This window comes from Mus musculus, chromosome 9 (genome assembly GCF_000001635.26).
Source record: "Mus musculus strain C57BL/6J chromosome 9, GRCm38.p6 C57BL/6J".
Lineage (NCBI taxonomy): Eukaryota > Metazoa > Chordata > Mammalia > Rodentia > Muridae > Mus > Mus musculus.
Genome location: NC_000075.6, coordinates 39056556 through 39077221, shown reverse-complemented (window position 1 = coordinate 39077221; position 20666 = coordinate 39056556). Strand labels below are relative to the sequence as shown.

Below are 20666 nucleotides of genomic sequence, written 5' to 3'. Positions count from 1 at the left end.
CAACCCCACCACATAATTTCCTTGCCACCATGCACCTAGGTGCACATTTAGCTGTTGGGAGATATATACCACACCCTGAGTTCACTTGTCCTGTCCAAGGATACCCAACAGAAGCATGCCACACAAGGATCATCAATGTTACAGGCTCTCCCAATAACTGCTACAATAGGAATATCCAGAAGCAACCAGGAGGCTAAAGGCCAGCATAAGAACACAAACAAACAAAGACAAGAAAATGAGACATCTTCAGAGCATAGCTATTCTACTATAGCAAGTCCTGAATATCCTAGCATGGCGGAAACAGGAGAAAATGACCTTAAATTGAATTTTATAACGAAGATAGAGGTCTTTAAAGAGGAAATACAGGAAAGTGCAATCAAACAGTTAGAGGCATTTAAGGAGGAAACAAATAAATCTCTTGAAGAAATGCAGGGAAATACAATTAAACAGGTGAAGGAAATGAATAAAACTTTTCAAGACACAAAAACGGAAATAAAACCAATAAAGAAAACATAAACTGAGGAAATCCTGGAGATCGAAACATAGGAAAGAAAACAGGAACAACAGACTGATGCGTTGTCAGAATAGAAGGAATGGAATAGAGAATCTCAGGTATAGAAGAGACAATATAAAAAATGATACACCAGTCAAAGAAAATGTTGAATCTAAAAATTTGCGGACACAAAACATACAGGAAGACTGGGATACCATCAAAGCCCCTAACCTACGAATAATAGGAATAGAAGAAGGTAAAGAGTCCCAGTGACACTCTACTACACTTGCAGACAAGAACTTAGTGTAATTGTTCCCACAGAGGTTTTATCCAGCAGCAATTTGAAGCAAATGCAGAGATCCACAGTCAAACATCATTAGGAGACCAATGAATCTTATGGAAGATATGAAGATAGAGTTGAGCAAGTTAGAGGAGTCAGGGACACCATAAAAAGACCCACAGAGTCAAATAACCTGGGCCCTTGGCCATTCACAGAGCCTGGACCACCAACCATGGAGTATGCAGAAGTTGGACTTAGGCACCCAGCACATTTGTAGCAAATGTATGGCTTGGCCTTCATGTAGGTCCCTTAGCTAGTGAAGCTGTGACTGTCTCACTCTCTGGATATCTTTTCCCTGCCATTGAAGCATTTTCGCCCTACCTGGACTGCCTAACTGAGCCTCTGTGGGAGAGGCTATGCTTAATCCTTCTGGGACAAGATGTCCCGGTGTGAGGTGGTACACAAGCGGGGTTCCCATTTTCTGAGGACAAAGAGAAAAGGGAATGGTGGGAGGGACTTGTAAAGGAGGAACTCTGAAAAGGGGCGGGGGCTGTGTCTGGGATGTTAAGTGAATAAAAAATAAAAAGGAAAGGGGGGGACGGACTTATTCCAGTTTCATGAGGCTAGCATGAGGTGTGTACATTTGCCAGGGCAAATCAATACTTCAATATCAGCTCATGCAGCAGATGCTTGGCACCTGCTCAGTCCATCTAGAAGCATTTGATGTGGATGATAGAGGGGCCCAACTCATCATACTCCTGCTTGCTGATCCACATCTGCTGGAAGGTGGACAGTGAGGCCAGAATGGAGCCACAGAACCAGACTGAGTACTTGCGCTCAGGGGGAGCAATGATCTTAATCTTCGTTGTGCTGGGTGCTAGGGTTGTGATCTCCTTCTTCATCCTGTCAGCAATGCCTGGGTACATGGTGGGTACCACCAGACAGCACTGTATTGGCATACAGGTCTTTGCGGATATCCACATCACACTTCATGATGGAGTTGAAGGTGATCTCGTGGATACCACAGGACTCCATGCCCAGGAAGTGTAAGACCCCCTTTTGGGGACCCCCACTCTAGTCTCAGGAGTGTGAGAGCACCCAAAGAAACACGAGGACCCATCTTGCTGTAATTACATGAGGACGTTTAATTACGGAGCTCCAGACCGACATGTATCCCACACAGGAGATAACGGATGCCGGCCACGAGGCTCGAAAGTTAGGGGGTTTTATGGGGTAAGGGGCTTAGGGGTGTGGAATTCAGCATAGCGACACACTATTGGCTTATTCAAACATTAACAGAAAAATTACATGTACGTGCAGGGTGTCAGAGTTCTGTGAGTTGTTGACTCAGTTCAGATAGCCCTGCTATGTCTTCACAGTCCCCTTTATCTTATGGTCAAGATGTTCCCAGGAATGTTTTAACTACGAGGCATACCCAGGTTTGTTTTTCTCTTTTCTCAGCCCCAGGCAGCCTCTAGGCTCACAAACAGCCAGCAATTTCTGAGTACTTTATATGACTTACAGGTCTTGAAATTTCATCTTTCTTTCAGAAGGAAGTCTGGAAGAGTGCCTCTGGACACCGGAACCGCTCATTGCCGATGGTGATAACTTGCCCATCGGGCAGCTCGTAACTCTTCTCCAAGGAGGAAGATGATGTAGCAGTAGCCATTTCTTGCTCAAAATACAGGGCAACATAGCACAGCTTCTCCTTTATGTCTCGAACAATTTCCCTCTTAGCAGTGGTGGTAAAGCTGTAGCCCCGTTCAGTCAGGATCTTCATGAGGTAGTCTGTCAGGACCCGACCAGCCAGGTCCAGACGCAAGACGGCATGGGGAAGGGCGTAGCCCTCATAGATGGGCACTGTGTGTGTGACCCTGTCACCAGAGTCCATGACAATGCCAGTGGTGCACCCAGATGCATACAAGGACAGCACCGCCTGAATGGCCACGTACATGGCTGGGGTATTGAAGGTTTCAAACATTATCTGCGTCATCTTCTCTCTGTTAGCTTTGGGGTTCAGGGGGGCCTCGGTCAGAAGCACCGGGTGCTCCTCAGGGGCCACACGCAGCTCATTGTAGAAGGTGTGGTGCCAGATCTTCTCCATGTCATCCCAGTTGGTGACAATGCCGTGTTCGATAGGGTACTTCAGGGTCAGGATACCCCTCTTGCTCTGGGCCTTGTCACCCACATACGAGTCTTTCTGGCCCATGCCCACCATGACGTCCTGGTGTCGGGGGCACCCTACGATGGAAGGGAACACGGCCCTGGGGGCGTCGTCTCCAGCAAAGCCAGCTTTGCACATGCTGGAGCCATTGACAATGACGAGTGTGGCGATTTCTTCTTCCATTGCGATCGGAGAAGGACGCTGCGGCAACGGAGCAGCGGCAAGAAGCACAGTGTAAGCAGGCGGCAGAGTGTGAGTCAGAAGTTATATTTTTATTGCATCTTTCTTGTATCATTTATTCACATTGAAAAAGATAAATTAGGAAAATAATTTTCTGACTAGTAAGAACTGCCATTCATGAAGTCATGATCAATTATCAAGGACAAAATGAGGGCAGACAAAGAAACCTCCAGCGAATAACTTTTTTCTGCTCTCTTATCACCAGTTAAGGTATTGAATTATTTTAAAAAAAAAATACAAAACTTTACAGTGAACATGTTTGCTCCAGTTTTCTAACTAGAAGTCTACCTTAAAACACACCATATCACCAATGAACACATAACGGAAACAGAAAATCAACCAAGACAAAGTGAAAATAATAGAAGTAATGGACAAAGAGATTTACCAGGTATCATTTCACCCTAAAACAAAAGAGTATACCTTCTTCTCAGCACCTCATGGTACCTTTTCCAAAACTGACCATATAATTGGACACACACCCCCAAAAAGCCTCAAGAGATGGAAGAAGTTTCAAATAAGCCCATTCATTCTATCAGATCACCATGGATTAAGGCTGGTCTTCAATAACAACAAAAACAACAGAAAGCCCAAATACTCATGGAAACTGAACAACTATCTACTCGACGATAACTTGGTAAGGGAAGAAATAAAGAAATTAAAGACTTTCTAGAATATACCAAAAAAATGAAGGCATAGCATACCCAAACTTATGGGACACAATGAAAGCAGTGCTAAGAGGAAAATTCATACCACTGAGTGCCTTCATAAATAAATTGGAGAAAACCTGTGCTAGCAACTTAATATCATATCTGAAAGCTCTAGAACAAAAAGAAGCAAACACACCCAAGAAGAGTAGGAAGCAGGAAATAATCAAACTCAGGGCAGAAATCAACCAATTAGAAATAAAGAGAATTATGCAAAAAAAAAAAAAAAACTCAACAAACTTAAAAGCTAGTTTTTAGAGAAAATGAACAAGATAGATAAACACTTAGCCAAACTAGCTAAAAGGCATCAAGAAATTATTCAAATTAACAAAATCAGAAATGAAAAGAGAGACATCAATGAGAGGGGATAAGCTTTATCCTTTGGAGTCTTGTTACCCCAGTAAACAGGGGATGCTAGAAGGGTGTGGCTAGAGTTGGTGGGTGGGTGGGGAAGCATTCTCTTAGAGGTAATGGGAAGGGGGAATGGGTGGAGTGTTTGCAGAAGAGAGACCGGGAAGAGGGACAACATTCAAACTATAAATAAATACAATAATTCATTTAAAAAACTTTCTCAAAGAGGATAAAAAAAAACACTTTTAAAACATATACACTGTACACAGAGGTCTTCAACTTTAGTAATGTGTGTTTAAAATAATTTACAGGTCAGGCTTTAATGAAGCAGGACATTCTGTCCGCATCTATCTTCCTCCCACTCCCCCAAATAGGAGAGTATAAATACCATAGCATTCTACTCTTCAACTTTCTAATTGAGAAAAACCCATGAAGAGCAAAGCTTTCCCAACAGGGTTCACATATGTAAGTCAGCATCAAATTCCTTGCAAAGGAGGATTCACCTTCATGTATGTATCCTGTTTCTCCAAGTGGATGAAAACATGTTCTTACTTGTTACTAGCATGGTTTTGACAGTTACTACACCGTCAGCTGTGAGTTAATGCTGTATCCAAAATTAATGTCAATGATATATGTGTTGTGGGTTGCCCTGGTTACTGTTTATATTCTGAAGTTAATTCTGCTTCCTCAAGAGAGGCTGCTCAGACAAGGAGTGATTTCTTACTCATGTAATTTCATGTGAACCTTCTCAGCATTCTATCTGGTCAAGTAAAAACTAAAGCCAGAGAGTGGGCAGTGGAAGAAAAAGGTGGGGCTGAAGGTTGTAGAGGGTGGAGTAAGGAGAAGGGATGACTAGGAAGAAGGAAGGAGGAAGAAATGTTATAAGGAAGATGAAGTAGAACCACATGGCCTGGAGAAACCACAAGTAGCAAGGGATATCATAGCTATGGAGTAAATTAATGTAGTGGTAGATCTGTCTAATCTAGGTTTACACCTTATAAATATTATAATTGAGTTCTGTGGGTTTTGCAGGGGCTTAGTGGGGTTGGAGATTTACTACAACAATTATGTATACACAAAGACCACTGTCTATATCTATTACAATGCAATAACCAGAAATGTCTTTAAAAACTAATGAAATCCAACAAGAATGTTGAATGCCAAAGAGAATGTAAAACGCCCAGATAGAAATAAATTCCAAGCAATTTTAGGTTCAAAGAACAGACACATAGCTAATTAACTCTGAATAGAGCACAAGGCAGAGGACCTTAGTTATTAGTTAATTTAATACTGGTATTTGGGAAAGCCAACAAGGTCTCAAACCTACACAAAAACTGTAGCAAAAGAAGATCTTGTTTTGATCTTGAAAGCAATGAGTAAGAATCCATCTCGCTCTACTTAGGATATAACCATCTCATGTGAAAGTGTTAATAGCACTTAATGGCATTTGCCTTCATTGCCTTCACTTCTCACACCTCCTACTGGAAGAAGTATGAATATTTTTTTCTTTGATTTCTCCCTAAAGAGGTTTCTGGGATTATTAGACACCAAATGTTTATATTTCAGTTTAGGTGGTAGCTATGACTCTTTTTGAAATTACTATTCTTCAAGGCTGTCAAAAAAGTTGTTCAGTAGGCAAAGGAGGTCACCTCTAAATAACACACTTCCTTCCCCTCTCTATTTAGCCATTTACAGTTGGAGAGCACAGATTTCCTTATTCATACTTAACTTGTCTGAGTTGAGCTAAGCTGCATCAGCAAAATCAGCTATTATATCTAACAGACATAAAACCACTTTGATTTATCTCTCTGACTTGAAATATCTGACTAAAACCCAAGGTGTATTTATGCTAAGTGGCCATGGTCCTATGATATCTCCACTGTTTGGTACTCTTCCCATACTACACCTATTTTAGTGGTAGTCTCTCTTATTGACATATCTTCTTGATGCCATTTGTGTTTCTAACTTTAGATATATTTCAATGAAAACACTGTGTGGGACAATCTCATAAGTGTTCATTGGAGAACAGACTTGTCAATATATTAAATAAAATAGAAAAGTGTTTTCATTAAGGTATAGAAATCACAGATTTTTATATATTAAAACAAAAAAGCAAACATTTTGTTCAATGTAAGTACTGGTTTATTAATTAATTATTATTTTTATTAATTATTAATTTTATTATAATTAAATAATTATTAATTATTAATTTGTTAATTTATTTATTTATTAATTAACACATTAGCTGTATCCAGTCCTCTATTGAGGGACTTCTGGTTTCTTTATAGCTCCTGGCTATTATAAATAAGGCTGTGATGAACATAGTGGAACATGTGTCCTTATGACCTGTTGGAGCATCTTTTGGGTATATGCCCAGGAATGGATTGCTGGGTCCTCAGGTAGTACTATGTCCAATTTTCTGAGGAACCACCAAACTGATTTCCAGAGTGGTTGTACCATCTTGTAATCTCACCAGCAATGGAGTAGTGTTCTTTCTTCACATCCTAGCCAGCATCTGCTGTCACCTGAGTTTTTGATCTCAGGCACTCTGACTGGTGTGTGGTAGAATCTCAGGCTTGGTTTTATTTGCATTTCTCTGAAAACTAAGGATGTTGAGAATTTTCTTAGGTTCTTCTTAAACATTTGGTATTTCTCATTTGAAAATTACTTAACTCTGTACCTCAATTTTAATAGGGTTACTTGTTTCTCATGACTATAACTTCATGAGTTCTTTGTATATATTGGATATTAGCCCTCTATCAGATATAGAATTGGTAAAAAATCTTTTCCCAACCTGTTAGTTGCCTTTTTGTTCTATTGACAGTGTCCTTTGCCTTACAAAAGCTTTGCAATTTTATGAGGTCCAATTTGTCAATTTTTGTTCTTAGAGCATAAGCTATTGGTGTTCTTTTCAGGAAATTTTTCCCTGTGCCCATGTGCTTGAAGCTCTTCCCCATTTTCTTTTCTGTTTGTTTTAGTGTATCTGGTTTTATGTGGAGTTCCTTGATCCACTTGGATTTGAGCTTTCTCCAAGTAGATAAGAATGAATCGATTTTCAATCTTCTACATGCTAACTGCTAGTTGAGCCAGCACCATTTGTTGCAAATGCTGTATTTTTTCCACTGGGTGGTTTTAGTTACTTTGTCAAAGATCAAGTGACCATAGGTGTGTGGGCTCACTTCTGGGCCTTCAATCAACCTGCCTGTCACTGTACCAATACTGGGTAGGGTTTTTTTGTTTGTTTGTTTGTTTTGTTTTTTATCACAGTTCTCTTTAGTACAGCTTGTGGTTAGGGATGGTGATTCCCCTAGAAGTTCTTTTATTGTTGAGAATATTTTTCACTATCCTAGGTTTTTTGCTATTCCAGCTGAATTTGCAAATTGTTCTTTCTCTTCTGTGAAGAATTGAGTTGGGATTTTGGTGGAAATTACATTGAATCTGTAGATTGCTTTCAGCAAGATGGCCATTTTTATTATATTAATCCTGCCAATCCATGAACATGGGAAATCTTACCATCTTCTGAGATCTTTGATTTCTTTCCTCAGATACTTGAAGTTCTTATCATACAGATCTTTAACTTCCTAAGTTAGAGTCACACCAAGGTATTTTATATTATTTTTTACTATTGTGAAGGGTGTTGTTTCCCTAAGTTCTTTCTCAGCCTGTTTATCCTTTGTGTAGAGGAAAGTCATTGATTTGTTTTAATTAATTTTATATTGAGCTACCTTTCTGAAGTTGTTTATCATGTTTAGGAGTTCTCTGGTGGAAATTTGGGGATCACTTATCTATATTATCATATCATCTGCAAATAATGATATTTTGACTTCTTCCTTTCCAATTTCTATCCCTTTGATCTCCCTTTGTTATCTAATCGCTTTGGCTAGGAATTCATATTGTATCAGTATGGAGAGCATCATTGGCTTTGTCTAGTCCCTGATTTTAGTGGGATTGCTTCAAGTTTCTCTCCATTTAGTTTGATGTTGGCTACTGGATTGCTGTATATTGCTTTTACTGAGTTTAGATATGGCCCTTGTATTCATGATCTTTCCAAGATTTTTATCATGAAGGGGCTTGGATATTGTCAAATGTTTCTTAGCATCTAACATGATGATCATATGATTTTTTTTCCTTTGAGTTTGTTTATATATTGGAATACATTTGATGGATTCCATATATTAAGCCATCCTTGCATCCCTGGGATGAAGCCTACTTGATCATGATGGATGATCACTTTGATGTGTTCTTGGATTCTGTTTGAGAGTATTTTATTGAGTATTTTTACCTTTGATATTCAAAAAGGAATTTGGTCTGAGGTTCCCTCTCTTTGTTGTTTCTTTCTGTCGATTATGTATCAGAGTAATTTTGGCTTCATAGAATTAGTTTTGTAGAGTACCCTCTGTTTCTATTTTGTGGAATAGTTTGAGGTGTATTGGTATTAGGTCTTCAGTGAAGGTTTGATAGAACTCTCCACCAAACCCATCTGGTCCTGCACTTTTTTTTTTGGTTGGGAGAACATAAATGACTGTTTCTATTTCTTTAGGAGATATGGGACTGTTTAGATAATTTATCTGATCCTGATTATCTTTAGCACTTGGTATCTGTCTAGAAAATTGTCCATTTAATCCAGAGTTTCCACTTTTTGTTTTTTAGCATAAGCTTTTGTAGTAGGATCTGATGATTTTTTTTTATTTTCATGGTCTTTGTTGTTATATCTCCCTTTTCATTTCTGATTTTGTTAATTAAGATACTCACTCTGTACCCTCTAGTTTGTCTGGCTAAAGGTTTATCTATTTTTCTGATTTTTTTCAAAGTACCAGTTTGGTTGATTCTTTGTATAGTTTGTTTTGTTGTTGTTGTTGTTGTTGTTTCTACTTGATTGATTTCAGTCTTGAGTTTATTTCCTACCATCTACACTTCTTGGATGAATTTTCTTAAAGGTTCTAGAGCTTTCAGATGTCATGTCAAGCTGCTAGTATATGATCTCTCTAATTTCTTTTTGGAGGCACTCAGAGCTACGAGCTTTTTTCTTAAGACTGCTTTCATTGTGTCCCATAAGTTTGGGTATATTGCAGCTTCATTTTCATTAAACTCTAAAAAGTCTGTAATTCTTCCTTTATTTCTTCCTTGGCCACATTATTTTTGAGTAGAGTGTTGTTCAGCTTCCATGTGTATGTGGGCTTTCTATCATTTATGTTAGTATTGAAGACCAGCAGTAGACTATGGTGATCTGATAGGATGCATGGGATTATTTCATTCTTCTTGTACTGTTGAGGCCTTTTTTTGTGACTGATTATATGGTCATATTTGGAGAAGGTATAATGAGGTGCTGAGAAGATGGTATACTCTTTTGTCTTAGGTTAAAATATTCTATAGATATCTGCCAAATCCATTTGTTTTATAACTTCTGTTAGTTTTACTGTGTCTCTGTTTAGTTTCTGTTTCCATGATCTGTTTTTTGTTTGTTTGTTTTTGTTTTTTTGTTTGTTTGTTTGTTTGTTTTGCTGAGAGTGGGGTGTTAAAAGTTTCCCTCTATTATTGTGTGCAGTGCAATGTGTGCTTTGAGCTTTAGTAAAGTTTCTTTTATGTTTGTGTTTGTCCTTGCATTAGGAGCATAGATATTCAGAATATAGAGTTTTTCTTGATAGATTTTTCCTTTGATGAGTATGAAGTATCCGTCCTTATCTCTTTTGATAACTTTACATTGAAAGTCAATTTTATTTGATATTCGAATGGCTACTCCAGCTTATTTCTTGGGACCATTTACTTGGAAAATTGTTTTCCAGTCTTTTACTCTGAGTTAGTGTCTGTCTTTGTCACTGAGGTAGGTTTCCTGTACGCAGCAAAATGTTGAGTCCTGTTTATGTAGCCAGTCTGTTAATCTACATCTTTTTATTGGGGAATTGAGTTCATTGATATTAAGGGAAAAACTTGTTGCTTCCTTTTAGTTTTCTTGTTAGAGGTGGAATTATGTTTGTTTGGGTTTTTGTGGTTATCTTCTTTTTGGTTTGTTAAAAGAATAATATTTTCTTGATTTTTCTAGGGTGTAAAACTCCTTGTATTGGAGTTTTCCATTTATTATCCTTTGAGCAGCTGGATTTATGTTGAGATATTGTGTAAATTTATTTTTGCCATGAAATATCTTGGTTTCTCCATTATGGTTATTGAGAGTTTTGCTGGGTATGGTAACCTGGGCTGGCATTCATGTTCCATTAAAGTCTGTATGACATCTGCCCAGGATCTTCTTTCTGGCTTTCATAGTTTTTGGTGAGAAGTCTGGTGCAATTCTAATAGGTCTGCCTTTATATGTTACTTGACATTTTTTCCCTTACTGCTTTTAATATTCTTTCTTTGTTTTGTGCAGTTGGTGTTTTGATTATTATGGGAAGAATTTCTTTTCTGATTCAATCTATTTGGTGTTCTGTAGGCTTCTTGTATGTTTATGAACATCTCTTTTCTATGTTAGGGTTTTCTTCTATAATTTTGTTGAAGACCTTTTCTGGCCCTTTAATTTGGAGATGTTTGTTCTCTATTATACCTATTATCCTTAGGTTTGATCTTCTCATTGTGTTCTGTATTTACCAGATGTTTTGAGTTAGTAGTATGTTTTTGGACTTTTTTTTTTGATTGTTGTATCAATGTTTTCTATGGTATCTTCTGTGCCTGAGATTCTCTCATTTATTTTTTTGTATTCTGTTGCTTGCATCTATGTCTTCTGATATCTTTCCTAGGATTTTATCTCCAGAGTTGTCTCTCATTGTGATTTCTTTATTGTTTATGCTTCCGTTTTTAGATCCTCGATGGGTTTGTTCAATTCCTTCACCTGCTTGGTTGTGTTTTCCTGTAATTCTTTAAGGGACTTTTGTGTTTCCTCTCTAAGAGCTTCTACCTGTTTACCTGTGTTCTCCTGTATTTCTTTTCCTGTTTACCTGTGTTCTCCTGTATTTCTTTTGGGAAGTTATTTATGTTCTTCTTAAAATCCTCTACTATCATCATGAGATATGATTTTAAATCCATATCTTGCTTTTCTTGTGTGTTTGGGTATCCAGGACTTACTGTGGTGGGATAATTGGGTTCTGATGGTGCCAAGTAGTCTTGATTTCTGTTGGTAAGATTCTTGCATTTGCCTTTTGACATCTGATTATCTCTGGTGTTAGATTTTCTTGCTCTCTCTGACTGGAGCTTGTTCCTACTGTGGGAGCATAAACCTGTTTCAGCACTACTGGGAAGTCAGTTCTGTCCTGGCAGAATTTGTGTACATAGGGCGCTGGAACAACCCAAGCTCTGGGTGCAAATGGTGACTGGAAAGATCCTGTCCCAGCTGCTCCACTGTGCTCATCGCTGCCTAACTACAGACACTTATTGGAAAAGAAGTGGCCATCTCACTTCTGAACCCAGGAATAAAAGCACCCCTGGCAGAACAGGTCTCTTCTGGTGGGAACTATGTACACTGGGCTGTGGAACAGCCTCGGCTTATGGGTGCAGATGGTGGACCAGCTATTTTTTTTTCCTGATTTTGAGAGTGGGACAGGAACATAGAAGTAGTTGTAGTGATGTGACTTGGGATGTACTGAAGGGGAAAAAAAGGGGGAGAATGATATAATTATATTTTAGTTAAGATGCATTAAAATTAAAATTAGAATTTTAAAATTATTTTAAATTTAAAAAAAAGGTACATAAATTTAGAAGGTAAATGTTGTAAGGACACCAGGAAATAGGGGCATATTTAATCATACTATATGAATGCATGACAATTTCAAACAATGAAAATAAATTTTGTGGAATAAAAATAGTCAATGTATTTAAGAAACTTTTGGGGGTTGTTTAGGAGAGATTGAGTGAGGAACAAGAAGGAATAAATGAACTAATTGCATTATAACTTTAAAAAATAAAATAATTATTATTAAAAGGGGAAAACATTAGTCTACTGGGAAATCACTAAGGCAACTAACTCAATTCTCATGAGTCTGCTTCCTGAGAATGAGATATCCTTGGAGAATATTGTCTTATGTTTTGGTAGCTGAGACATAGATTCAGGAAAAAACTTATGAACATAAGAGGGATCACTCAAGTGAGCGTAGAACATGTATATGCTACTTTAGGGATGCTGACCTGTGATTAAAAGTTGAACTGATGCTTAGGTCCTGGACGTTATCACTGAAGAATGTAGGATGCTGATACCTGTGATTCCTAATATCACCATTTGTAATTTTGCAAGTGGCAAGTAAATTTGGTGCTAAGACTTTCAGAAAGAAAGGTGAGTGTTCACTAAAAACTGTGATTAAAAAGCACACATCTAGAAGAATCACTTACTTAGTCAGGGAAATATTCTTCAATATCTGCAGTTCTTCAATTAGTCACAAAATTTTCTTAAAGTTTATAGAATCTCCAGTCACTTTACCAGTTCCTGAAGGTTCTGTTGGTTACTATGAATTGAGAAATGTGTTCTGGATGCCTTTAATTTACCAGCAAAATATTTTTTAGAAAACAAAGAGTGACACTGATTATACATTTTTTATTGTGTTTTTAAAAGTAGAGACCATTGTAATTTCTGGTTTTATAATGGCTTATATCTGTCAGCTACTAGGACAGCACTGTATCATAAAGAAGAGGTGTTACTCAACTCAGGTTTAATGGACAAATAAAAATCACATCATTTTATCTACATAAAATTTCTAAACCTGCATTCTCAGCCACAGTGAGTATAATTCTGATCATAAAGAACAATTAAAAGACACAATAGAGAGCTTTAATGACAATGTTCATCAAGCTCCCCTTGTGCAATGACATCTAAATTGCAGTGTCATTTAAATGGCTCTGTCCTAACTCTACAAGAAAAGGTAACAGACAGACTCTCCAATATTTTTTAACTTGTGGTTATGATTATTGAGGACCAAAGTTTGCTCTACATGAAAAAAAATAATCCTCAAGGTTCTACAGGGATTAATAAATATAAAAATAGTGATTCGAATAATAAAATATAATATATAGAGCATCATAATTTTTAATTAGATTGGGAAGCCATTCAAAATTGCATGTCACTCATTTCTCATTCTAGTTTTGTAACGTCATTATACAGAATTACTATGAATGTTTGCTTGTCTTCTGTTATTAATTTTATTCATGTATGTATTTTTAATTTTACATTTATGGCTGTTTTGCTAGCATGTATGTACATGCCTGATGAGAGCCTAGAATAGGGCTTGAAATCTCCTGCAACATGGTAGTTGGAAAGCTAGTTGTCTTATTAAGACACTAGTCACCATGCTGACAACACTAGTTTATGCCACAGGATTAGCATGATGTTAACAAAGAAGCAATTTGTCCAATTGTCCTCTTACCTATTACATGAAAATGCAAGGCATAATTAAGATTTAAAAATGCACATAAACTACAAGTTGAGTCTGTCGAATGCATAGATAATGCGTGATTCAAGGTTGTCCTGAATAAACCTGCCAAGTACATTTTAGTACAGATACCTCTACAGAAAATTGCTGTTTTTTTTTCCCCTGGGTAAATCTTGTGGTACAGATGGTTCATTTGTAGTGTAAATATGTCTTTAAATTTGGAGTAAATTATAAGTTATTTTGCAAAGTAGGGAAGCAGTTTCACACTGCACAGATGTCTGTGGTGTCTGACTGTTCCTGGCCAACAACTGGCACTTTTGCAACTTTTTAAACCCATTGTAATAGAGGTGTGTGAAGGCAGCATCTTTTTAACTTTAATGTTAGTTAGTGATAATGAGTATTTTGTCTTCTCTATAGACTAGTCACAAATGTATACATTTTTGGTAGACTGCCTTATCAGCTGGTTTAATTTTTTAAAAAGAATCTTACTACATTTTAGAATATGTGTTTTGCTCACATCTTTAGTTGATAATTTCATTTTCCTTTGCAAAAAAATCTCAATTTTTACAAATAGTTATGGTTTTGTTTTTCTTTATTCTTATTGGTAAATGTGTTTGTGCATTTTCTTATAATGAAACAAACTTATTTAAGACATAGAGTAATTTGTTTAGCATTTTCTTTCAGTTATTTAAGCCTGAGCTTTGTCCTTTACCTACATTTTAGATGCTACAAATTTTCTTCAAATGTATTTTTCTGTGTTAGTGACAAAATTTAGATTTAAAATACTTTATTCTTTTAGTAATTCACTTCAAACACAAATTTCCTTTGGTAAACATAGTTGTTACAATTCTTAGTGTTTAATGAAAAACATCAAAATACTCGAGTATGTTTTCTCAGTATATGTTTCTTTTTTGTATATCATGATAATTCACAAATAGATAACTTATACATTAATAACTTGTTTAAAATTTGGTAGATTATCAGTAACAGACATACTCATGAATCACTGTGTTCTTCTTGGTTTATTAGAGCTAAATATTTTATGAATAGTTTAACAATAATGTATTTTATGCAGTAATTAAGTCAAGACAAAAGTAGTAACAACAACCAAAAACACATCACTATTAAATGACTGAGAGTGAGTAACAGATAGTGTCTTGAGTTGTGAACTCATTGGTGAACTCTCCACACTCCAATGGATAGTTCACAATTATGGAATCATGTCCATACACATGGCTTTGGTTAAGTTTATTAGAAAACTCAACACAACAAAAACTGAAACACAAAAATGGATATATATATATATATATGTATATATATATATATATATATATGTATGTATATATATATATGTATATATATGTATATATATATATATATATATCATATCATATCATATCATATCATATATATATATATGATGGAAGGAAGTAGTTATAGGAATGGAAGCTAAAAATGATAGCATATTTTTGCATGTATGAAAATGAATGGGGAAATTTTAGTTAATAAACAGTGTCTAATAACTTTTATTAAACATGCCTTTGAAAAACTATGAAAATTAAATGACTGTAAAGAAAACCTTTGATCATAGCTAGGGGATTTTGAAACATGTAAGCCATTGCTTTTAGGAAGAGTTTATTTTCAAATTGATAGTAACTTTTACACATTGATGTTGACTCTTACATATTTCGATTTCCAAGATCCAACGTAGTTTTTAATTTTAATTTTTTAAATTAAATCTAATCTTTTTGATATTTTTATAAGAGTACTCTGTTTATATATTTCCACCTACCTCACTTCCTTCTAAGTCCTATCCTGCTTTAACTCCCTCTCAAATTCTTGACATGTGTATGTGCATATGTATGTGTGTGTATAATATGCACATACACTCATGCATGTTTGCAAGCATACAAATATACATGTCCTAAAGAGACTATAAATGTTGCTTATATGCATTTGGGGCTTAAGGGTGGGACTGGAGAACATATCTGAGAGCTTAACCCTGTAGAAGACTGGTTGCCCTTATCTCATCAGCCATTGATTGCCTGTATCTATTGATTTAAGTGTAACGGCTTATGAGATTTTTCCCAATCCAGTTGACATGTCTACTTGTGTTCTCATTGCTTATCTTGTTTAGGCAAACACAAGTTAATATTTTATGGGTGTAGCTTCTTTGTCATTATACAAGACACTCTCTCACAGAAGATTTCTTGATCCTCAGCTTCTTATATTCTTTGCAACACTATTTTGTTATATGCCCGGAGCGAGCATCAGATGTAAATGGCCTGTTATAAATGTATCAATTGGAGCTTTGAAACTCAGTTATTTGGCTTTTGACTAATTGTAACTCTCAGTAACGGACTCCAAGTGCTACAAAAAGAAGTTTGTTTGTTGAAATTGGAGAGTTAATCCTACCTGCAGATTCAAGAACAGGTATTTCAAATATACTTACAAGTTATACTGGTTTAAGAAGGTAAGAGTAATAGATTCTCCTTTAAGGTCTATGACTTTATAAGGCAGGAGTAGTAAGTTAGGTTTATATTACCAGGCCTACTTTTGAGCAGGCCTTAAGTCCAACTACATAGTTGTTAATTACCACCATGATTTTAGTGCCATTTACACTCTTAAGGACATCTTGCCACACTCAATTGTTGTAGATCATAGGGTTTGTAGCTGGGTGAAACTATTGATTACTTTTCTCCCTTGATAGATTCCATATCACTTTAGTGTATTATGAGATTTAGTTCTCATAGAGTATATGCATGTTTCAAATCAAGACATTGCTGTAATGATCAAAGTGCTCACTGGCAGTATGTAATGTATCAAGTTTATGAATTATTTTTAAAAAAAATAATGTCAATTACATATTTAATTTAGAAAAGTTATATGCATGCAGAACTCTCTTTAATTAAAATAATAACAAAGTCATTATAACATATATATCTTTCTCTCTTCTTTGAACAGGGAATTGAACATAGCATATGGCAACAGGAAACTATTGCATGTTACCTGAGTTCATTCTGACTGGGCTCTCAAAGAAGCCACAACTCCAGATGCCTCTCTTCCTCCTCTTCCTAGGAATCTATGTGGTCACTGTAGTGGGGAATTTGGGCATGATTACACTGATTAAGCTCAGTTCTCACCTGCATACCCCCATGTACTATTTCCTCAGTAGTTTGTCCTTTATTGATCTCTGCCATTCCACTGTCATTACCCCCAAAATGTTGGTGAACTTTGTGATAGAGAAAAACATCATTTCCTACACTGGATGCATGGCTCAGCTCTATTTCTTTCTAATTTTTGCTATTGCAGAGTGTCATATGTTAGCTGCAATGGCATATGATCGCTATGTTGCCATCTGTAACCCCTTGCTTTACAATGTAACCATGTCCTATCAGATTTACACTTCCCTGATCTTTGGAGTCTATATTATTGGTGTGGTTTGTGCATCAGCTCACACAGGCTTCATGATCAGAATACAGTTTTGTAACTTAGAGGTGATCAACCACTATTTCTGTGATCTTCTTCCCCTGCTGGAGCTTGCTCACTCTAGTACTTATGTTAATGAATTGTTAGTTTTATGTTTTGGTACATTTAACATTGTTGTTCCAACCATGACTATTCTTACTTCTTACATCTTCATCATTGCCAACATCTTACGCATTCGTTCTACTGGAGGCAGGTCCAAAGCCTTCAGTACCTGCAGCTCCCACATCTTAGCTGTTGCTGTGTTCTTTGGGTCTGCTGCATTCATGTACCTTCAACCATCATCAGTCAGCTCCATGGACCAAGGGAAAGTGTCCTCTGTGTTTTATACCATTGTTGTTCCCATGCTGAACCCCTTGATCTATAGTCTGAGGAATAAGGATGTCAGTGTTGCCCTGAAGAAAATACTAGAAAGAAAATTATTCATGTAAACTGAAGTAATGAGACTAACTTATTAGAATATAATCACCAACTGATACATTATTTGAATTTCTATTATTCACTTAAAATCATTTATTAATATTTTAATAATTTATTCAGATTCTTTCATTTTATCTCCTATCTATAGTCATCCATTCCTATTTCCTCTAAAAATTTGTCATGTATTCATCATAGAGTCAAAAGTAAAGAAATGATGAGTATTTCATCTACATATTGACCTTATTCAGTCAGTCCCATCAACTTTACATTACTTTGACTGTAGAGTTGGAAAAAAAAAGAAAAAAAACCTTCTTTCTAATTTTGGATGTTAAAGATGTATTTCTAAAAGTTGTCTTAATCCTGTTTATCTATGTGAAAAATCCATGAGATTTAGAACTATGCACCTTATGATTTTAAACTTGGAAACCACCTGGAAAACTCCACATTCTGACCTAATCTTCAGTGAAACTTAATTACATTCCTCCTTTAGTATAGTGCTTTAGACTCCTGATTGTCATTTTAAATCTATGTTAGAGAAAATTGTATGTTTTCAGCTTGTACCTGATCCAGTATCCTTGTGTTTTATCCATTGGTGATTTAGTTTATACTTCATCAAATTGATTTTAGCCAAATTGATTGCAACTAACACACTCAAGCCGAATTTTGTGTTCTGATGATTTATTTCTGCACAGGTCCAAGAAAAATTCTTAAAAGTTATAAATACATAATAATTTTCTTATTCTTCTTATGAAATATTTAAGGAAAGAATTTGACATACATTCTGTCTATATCTAACAATGGTTTATTATTGATCCAAAGAACTGTGCCTATTCTTAAATTAAATTTTATTGAGTACATTTTTGTGAATCAGATTTCTTTTAAGATTAATATGTGTGCATGCTTGAAGGATATGTTGAATATTAATGACATTCTCATCTATTTTACATAAGAATTTGAAAGTTTTCTACTTGACTTGAATTTCTTGGGTAAACCAGATAAAGTTAGATAATGTTTAAGTGATTTATGAGTTCATAAAGAAAACTTTGAAGTAATGCTTAGTTTTTCTTGATGTTCAATCTTGGCGAAAGTTAAAGTTAATTAAATATGATATCAACAATTAAAATCTATGCAATAGTGTTAGTTAGAACAAAAAACAAAACTCTCGTTCTAATGAAAATTATCCATATCAAGAGTAGAACATAATTCCACATACAATGACATCATTGTAATTGTGGTATGTATGTATATATATATATATATATATATATATATATATATGCTGTGATGTTTCATTACCGTTCCTCATGTTTTGATGACCCCAACCATAAAATTGTTATCATTGCTATTTCATAGCTATGATTTTGCTACTGTTATAAATACTAATGTGATATCTTTTTTATTTTTCATTAGATGTTTTCTTTGTTTACATCTCAAATGTTATCCCCTTTTATGTTTCACTTCAGAAAACACCCTATCCAATCCTCCCTCCCCCTGCTTATGTGAGGGTACTCCCCAAACAACACCCACACTCACACTTCCCTGTCCTTGCCTTACACTGGGGCATCAAGCCTTCTCAGGACCAATGGCCTCTCCTCCCACTGATACCCAACAAGTCCCTCCTCTGATATATATGCAGCTGGAGCCATGGGTCCCTCAGTGTAAACTCTTTGTTTCAAGGTTTAGTCCATGGGAGCTCTGGGGATACTAGTTGGTTTATATTGTTGTTACTCCTATGAAGCGCAGCCTTATTTATAATAGTGAGATGCTGGAAAGAACCCAGATGTCCATCAACAAAAGAGTGGATACAAAAAATGTGGCACATTTATACAATGGAGTACTATTCAGCCATCAGAACAATAAATTCATTAAATTCTTACACAAATGAATAGAAATAGAAAATATCCATTTGGCTAGGAATTTCATAAATTCATTCTTTTTAATAGCTGAGTAGTACTCCATTGTGTAGATGTACCACATTTTCTGTATCCATTCCTCTGTTGAGGGGCATCTAGGTTCTTTCCAGCTTCTGGCTATTATAAATAAGGCTGCTATGAACATAGTGGAGCATGTGTCCTTCTTACCAGTTGGGGCATCTTCTGGGTATATGCCAGGAGAGGTATTGTTGGATCCTCCGGTAGTACTATGTCCAATTTTCTGAGGAACCACCAGACTGATTTCCAGAGTGGTTGTACAAGCCTGCAATCCCACCAACAATGGAGGAGTGTTCCTCTTTCCCCACATCCATGCCAGCATCTGCTGTCACCTGAATTTTTGATCTTAGCCATTCTGACTGGTGTGAGGTGGAGTCTCAGGGTTGTTTTGATTTGCATTTCCCTGATGATTAAGGATGTGGAACATTTTTTCAGGTGCTTCTCTGCCATTCGGTATTCCTCAGGTGAGAATTCTTTGTTCAGTTCTGAGCCCCATTTTTAATGGGGTTATTTGATTTTCTGAAGTCCACCTTCTTGAATTCTTTATATATGTTGGATATTAGTCCCCTATCTGATTTAGGACAGGTAAAGATCCTTTCCCAATCTGTTGGTGGTCTTTTTGTCTTATTGACGGTGTCTTTTGCCTTGCAGAAACTTTGGAGTTTCATTAGGTCCCATTTGTCAATTCTCGATCTTACAACACAAGCCATTGCTGTTCTGTTCAGGAATTTTTCCCCTGTGCCCATATCTTCAAGGCTTTTCCCCACTTTCTCTTCTATAAGTTTCAGTGTCTCTGGTTTTATGTGAAGTTCCTTGATCCAGGAGGGCATCATCCTGAGTGAGGTAACACATTCACAAAGGAACTCACACAATATGTACTCACTGATAAGTGGATATTAGCCCAAAACCTAGGATACCCAAGATATAAGATACAATTTCCTAAACACATGAAACTCAAGAAAAATGAAGACTGAAGTGTGGACACTATGCCCCTCCTTAGAAGTGGGAACAAAACACCCATGGAAGGAGTTACAGAGACAAAGTTTGGAGCTGAGATGAAAGGATGGACCATGTAGAGACTGCCATATCCAGGGATCCACCCCATAATCAGCATCCAAACACTGACACCATTGCATACACTAGCAAGATTTTCTCGAAAGGACCCAGATGTAGCTGTCTCTTGTGAGACTATGCCAGGGCCTAGCAAACACAGAAGTGGATGCTCACAGTCAGCTAATGGATGGATCACAGGG

At 36.4% G+C, this 20666-nt stretch overlaps 1 protein-coding gene and 1 pseudogene across 1 annotated transcript; one reads left to right on the top strand and one right to left on the bottom strand.

Annotated features, from left to right (window-relative positions):
• Gm8543 (predicted gene 8543) lies at nucleotides 1377-3194 on the bottom strand (annotated as a pseudogene).
• Nucleotides 16558-17493, top strand: Olfr937 (olfactory receptor 937). Its single transcript, NM_146439.1, has one exon. The coding sequence runs from the start codon at nucleotides 16558-16560 to the stop codon at nucleotides 17491-17493; it is 936 nt and encodes a 311-aa protein (NP_666650.1).
• The last annotated feature ends 3173 nt before the right edge of the window (nucleotides 17494-20666 follow it).